Source organism: Etheostoma spectabile, chromosome 8 (assembly GCF_008692095.1).
Source record: "Etheostoma spectabile isolate EspeVRDwgs_2016 chromosome 8, UIUC_Espe_1.0, whole genome shotgun sequence".
NCBI classification, from domain to species: Eukaryota; Metazoa; Chordata; class Actinopteri; order Perciformes; family Percidae; genus Etheostoma; species Etheostoma spectabile.
In genome coordinates, this window is record NC_045740.1 from 11,718,952 (window position 1) to 11,725,130 (window position 6,179).

General features: G+C 39.9%; 1 protein-coding gene across 1 annotated transcript; it reads left to right on the plus strand.

The window, feature by feature from the left end:
* Nucleotides 1-3,349: 3,349 nt before the first annotated feature.
* LOC116694359 (F-box/LRR-repeat protein 14) lies at nucleotides 3,350-6,006 on the plus strand. Its single transcript, XM_032524077.1, has one exon. It carries the CDS (start codon nucleotides 3,958-3,960, stop codon nucleotides 5,167-5,169), a length of 1,212 nt encoding a protein of 403 aa, XP_032379968.1. The 5' UTR covers nucleotides 3,350-3,957; the 3' UTR covers nucleotides 5,170-6,006.
* The last annotated feature ends 173 nt before the right edge of the window (nucleotides 6,007-6,179 follow it).

Genomic DNA, 6,179 nt, shown 5'->3' on the forward strand with positions numbered 1-6,179 from the left:
TTGGCTCCATCTCTCTGTCTTCGTGTCTGTTTGATCCTCCTTCATCTCATTTTTCAGATCCTGTTGTATGAATTTGCAGTGCACAGACTTCAGAAAACGTTTTTTTCATTCTTTATTTGACATACTGATTCTGCTAATAATGCAAAATATTGTTTGAAGTGGTGATGATCTAATTAAGGGTAGATCCGTGAGAGAGCTCTTTTTCTTTTTATTGACCGTTTTGTTAGATCAGTGCTGCCCTCTTTTGGCCAGATGTGTGCCTGAGATTACAGCGCTGATAAAACTTTAAAGTGCTCAGATTATATTTTTGGGCTTTTTCTCTTTCCTTTATCGTGCTATATATCTTGTTTGTGCATGTAATAAGTTGAAGTGAAAAAAGTGAAAAAGCCCAAAGCCCCCCCCCCCCCACAAAGGGACTTACCATCTCTAACAGAAAACACTATTTATATATATATATATATACTATATATATAATGTAGTCCAGCCTTTACTTCCGAAACAAAAGTGCGTCACTTTGTAACACATGTAATAATGCTAGCCTAGCTGCTAGCTGCTAGCATGGCATGCCCTCATACTCTGCTTCTTACTGGCTAGTAGTCCTTGCCTAGCCAATATGCATATGCAACTCCCAACAAAGATGGAACAGAAGTGTGATGCCAGACTAACTAAAACAGAGAGCTCCACACACAGGGTGAAAATAGGAGATGCAGCAATGTGCAGTACAAAATTTTTTTGTGTTTTTGTGATTCGGCATGTCCAGTGTCAATTAAAGTTCTCATATTATGGTCATCTTCAGGTTCATAATTGTATTTAGAGGTTGTATCAGAATAGGTTTACATGGTTTCATTTTCAAAACACACCATATTGTTGTTGTACTGCACATTGCTGCAACTCCTCTTTTCGCCCTGTGTGTTGAGCTCTCTGTTTTAGCTACCGAGTGAGGCATCTCACTTCTATTCCATCTTTATTGGGAGTCACACATGCACGGTATCTATAGGTAAAGACTACTACCCAGTCAGAAGCAGAGTAAGAGGGCTTGCCATGCTAGCAGCTAGGCGAGCATTATAACGTGTAACGTTTAAATTGTAAATTGTAATCGAACATGTAGTTTATTTATTTAGACAAATTAAGATCTCATGTTGTCTCCTCACCTTCCCACGCTAAAAAAAACAGCACGCCACAGTTTATTAGTATTCTTTTTTTTTTTTTTTACTTTATTTATTTGATGATATAAAAAAGAACCACATTTCAATAGGAATAGTCCCTTGAGATGTGACATCTCGTTTTCGAGGGAGTCCTTAAAGGCAACAAAAAATACAAAATAAAAATACAGTACATTCACAATTTAGACAAAACAGTTAACAAAACTTGAGGACACATACAAGTAAAAAACATACATCCCAAACATACACATATACTGACTAACAAAAACAAAAGCTCTCCATCACACCAAAATCCCCCATATCCTCCCCATTCCAACCAATAAATATTAGACAATAAACAGTTAAGGTTATTAATATAGACAGTTTGAGAAAGATGAATAAATAAAATAATATACATACACAACAAGACAACAAGTGCAGACAATACAATCAACATGTACTGTAATAGCAGGTGGCAGGGTAGCTATGTCAACATGCTTCTTTCATTCAGTTAATTCAGTCTCTCACTGTCAGAAATGCATATTGGTCGAACAGAACAAAAACAAAAGAGGGATATTATCATATTAAGACTTATATATTTATATATGGTATACATATATACACACACACCAATATAATGTTCTATAAAAACAATAAATCACAAAAGAAATTAGTTAATTAAAAGCACAAAATATGGTAGGAGTAAAGCTAGGCTTGTTTTCAGAGCAGACTTGTTATTGAAGAAAAAGCAAAGGTGTTACTGATAACATTAACAGAGGTTTTGTTCTTTTAAAGTGTCCCAGTGCGTCGTGATAGTGTGACAGTGAGGCAGCATGCACGACACCAGGACCCTGAAACTGAAGTAGCTAAATGTGCATTCAAACATCATTCATTTTATTATTCACACGGGCTTTTCCTACTGAATTGCCCTGTTGCTGAAATGTGCTATACAAATAAAGCTGCTTGCCTTGCCTTGCCTTACTGTGACATGGCAAATAGGCTCCATTGTAATAGATAGCATTTATTGTGCACAATTGTGTTCACCTTTTGTTCATCTCTGTTACTGTTCGCTTGTAAACCAGTTAGACATCCTGCCTCTCTTGACCTTTACACACTGAACCACCAACAATCATTGTAAAGCACCTGCTGTGTGTCCTCTTGGCAGCCAGGTCAGTGAATGCCTCGCTGCAGTAACTCGGGGCTTCCTACCAGGTCAAAGACATTTACACCGAGTTGCCAGAAGAGGGAGACAGGTGACACAGGTAGATGCGGGGATGTGTTCCTACTTTTAAAAGGTTCTACAATATTTAGGATGAGGACTCATGGAGACTGTGTTCAGTTACATCTAGACGGTGAGGCAACCTTTCTGGTCCTTGAAACGCGTCCAACAATAAATAGGGTTACATGGATCGAGATTTTAAGGAGAATATATCTTATTTCAAGGGAATACACATCACTGTCAATTAATGATGTATCAAATAAAAAATATGTGATAATCACATATTTTAATCAAGTCAAATTTGGTGTAGGCCTATGCCTAGATATTCTCAACACTTGGGAATATTTAACATTTAATGAATGTAAGAGTGTGGATAAACACACAACTGATGTAGAAATCCATTAGGCTTTTTATCACGAACTGCTAAAACACGTTTCTAAAATGTTCTTTGTGTGTATATGTCAACTTTTATGTTATCCTACTTGTCATGTATTACCAGTAGAATACATACAACACCTATTTTTTTGCTGTTGTTTTTGTTCCATTAAAATAATTTGCTGTCAAGATAAATGTTAAAAAAGCAAGAAACTGGGTTTAGTAGGCTACTTTGCTCCTGTGTAGTAACTTAAAGTACCCTACCTCCTATACTGTACACGATAGGCTATATTCCAATATTCAAATTTGACCTGATGTTTAGTTTGTCCAGATGTTGTTTTCCCAAATATTTTTTAAAGCTTCATGCCAAGGTGGATTTATTTTATGTAGCCTGTGTGTATATAAAATGTTAAGTGTCAGCATATAGTTAGCCGAATACTGTGTAACATATCCTTGTAGGCTAATAGGCTAACTATTATTATTTTTTAACAAAACCTAGCTAACCTACAATGTAATTGCGTCTGGTTTCAGTAGCCTACCTACAAACAAACGTAACGATACTTATTTCTTCCACTATGAGCCGCTGGCCACTGGCTCAGCTCACTATAAGCCAATAGAGCTGGTTTATTCATCTGTAGCGATCCGGGACGGGATGCTCCGCCGACGCTGCTGGAATGCCATGAAAGGAGCTTGGCAGTTACATTTGTACGAACAAACAGCTTTGTTATGAAAAGTTTCTGCAAGTTCTTGGATACGCTTTGCGATAAACTGGAATAACTGATAGGTTGTTTTGGACATTTTGAACGGGGACGTTGTTCGGCTTTTCTCAAGTTTAGACAGCTAGCTAGCTAACGCTACGCCGACGTTTGCTAACGTTAGCGCAACAGCGTTAGCCTAGCCTGCTAGGTAAATATTACGACTGCCTTCGGAGTTTCCTATATCTGCTTCCACGTTGTCAATATAAGACCTGTGGCGTTAGATCTTTTTTGTACCATCATTTTATAGATTGAAATATTAAGCTTCGCTCCTACAAGATGGGTGTTTTTTTGTTACGTTACACACAAAGCTAAGGCTAGTTAGCCTGTACGTATGCTAGCGGACATTAGCTAGCTAACGTTGCCGAGCCAGCCAGCAACTTCGGCAGTAGTTTCGGCGAGCTAACCACGACAGTATTGTCGCCCACAATCCACCGCTGCTGCTAAAAGCAGTCAACCTGCAGTGATGTTTGAAATGGAAACACATATATCGTGCCTTTTCCCGGAGATCCTTGCCATTATTTTCAGTTATCTGGACGTTAAAGACAAAGGAAGAGTAGCCCAAGTGTGCGCGGCCTGGAGAGACGCGTCCTACCACAAGTCGGTGTGGAGGGGGGTGGAAGCGAAGCTACATCTGCGGCGAGCAAATCCGTCTCTGTTCCCCAGTCTGCAGACTAGGGGAATCAAAAAAGTTCAGATTCTCAGCTTAAGACGAAGTCTGAGCTACGTGATTCAAGGGATGCCGCACATCGAAAGCCTGAACTTGTGTGGATGTTTCAACCTCACAGACAACGGACTCGGACATGCCTTTGTGCAGGACATCCCATCCCTGCGGGTGCTGAACCTTAGTCTTTGTAAACAGATCACTGACTCCAGTCTGGGCAGGATTGCCCAGTACCTTAAAAACCTGGAGGTGCTTGAACTTGGGGGATGCAGCAACATCACAAACACCGGCCTGTTGCTCATTGCCTGGGGACTGCATAGACTTAAAAGCCTTAACCTGCGCAGCTGTAGGCATGTGTCCGATGTGGGTATTGGACACCTGTCTGGCATGACCCGCAGCGCAGCAGAAGGCTGCCTGTCTCTGGAGAAGTTAACCTTGCAGGACTGCCAGAAGCTGACTGACCTTTCTCTCAAACATGTCTCAAAGGGCCTAAACAAGCTCAAAGTGCTCAACCTCAGCTTCTGTGGAGGGATATCAGATGCAGGGATGATCCACCTGTCGCATATGACTCATCTGTGCAGCCTGAACCTGCGGTCCTGTGATAACATCAGTGATACAGGGATAATGCATCTGGCCATGGGCTCCCTCCGGCTGTCTGGACTCGATGTCTCCTTCTGTGACAAGATCGGAGACCAGAGCCTGGCTTACATCGCCCAGGGGTTGTACCAGCTCAAGTCCCTCTCTCTTTGTTCCTGTCATATCAGTGATGATGGCATTAACAGGATGGTACGCCAGATGCACGAACTCAAAACTCTCAACATTGGACAGTGTGTGAGGATCACAGACAAAGGGTTGGAGTTGATAGCTGATCACCTCACCCAGCTGACAGGGATTGATCTGTACGGTTGTACTAAGATCACCAAGAGGGGTCTGGAGAGGATAACACAGCTCCCGTGCCTTAAAGTGTTAAACCTGGGACTGTGGCAGATGACTGAGAGTGAGAGAGTGAGGTGAAATCTCTTGTTTAGTATACATGTGCTTCACTGTGTATAGTGCTCAGTTGTGTACTGAAAGGGACTGCCTGTATCCACTCTTAATCTTACATTCTATACTGTGACTGAAAACAAGGAGATGGACTCAGCATTGATCACTGGAATATTGTTCACCTGCGCTGCAATACTCCACTATAAGTTTCAGTTTCATGCTCTCTTTTGATGTGCATTGTTTAATCTCAGCCTGTGTACAGTTCTTGCTATCTAGCTACCTCAACCATCAAACACAGGAGTGCCTACAATCGCTGAACACTAATTACATAGCATATTTTTGTGACTCACGTACCAATGGAGATTTAGATATTTACAAAAAAATAATCTCATTGCAGAATAATAGCTACTAGGCATTTTAACTCTTAACAGAAACTGCAACTTTTGATAGTCTTTTTTTTGGCTGACGTATTTTTAACTTGTGTAACCAATATGTTTTGTATTGAGTGACTGTTGACAAAATTGTACTTCAAATTGAAGTGAGTGGATCACTCCTGTCTGTCTGTTTTTGTTTACATGTGTATAGTTGGCTATGTTTCATATTCCTGAGGAAATAAGTATGTATCAGATGTTCCAGTATGCTACTCTTTCAAAGGTTCATCAACACAACTACAGTAAGGTGTAGTAATTAACAGCTGCCAAGGCTATATGCAATACCTTAAAACTGTTTTAACAGTGTTTTTTCTCCTGAGGAGCTTCCATCGATAGTGTCAGAGTATTTGTTTAAAAAAAAAGAAACGGTAATTTAAGATTGTTTTATATTCATACAGTAGTGATATTTATGAATAAAGATGGCAAATATGTTTCAGCTTTGTGTTTTACCTGTTGAATTTGTAACAGTTTTACCAACTATTTAAATGTATAATTATAAACATAGATCTCTTAAGGGTTGTGCAGTTAGGACACCACTTTTTTGTATCTAGCAGCTTTCATCTGTAAAACAAGTCTTAATACCAAAGTTTTTTTTAGGTATATGCTGCA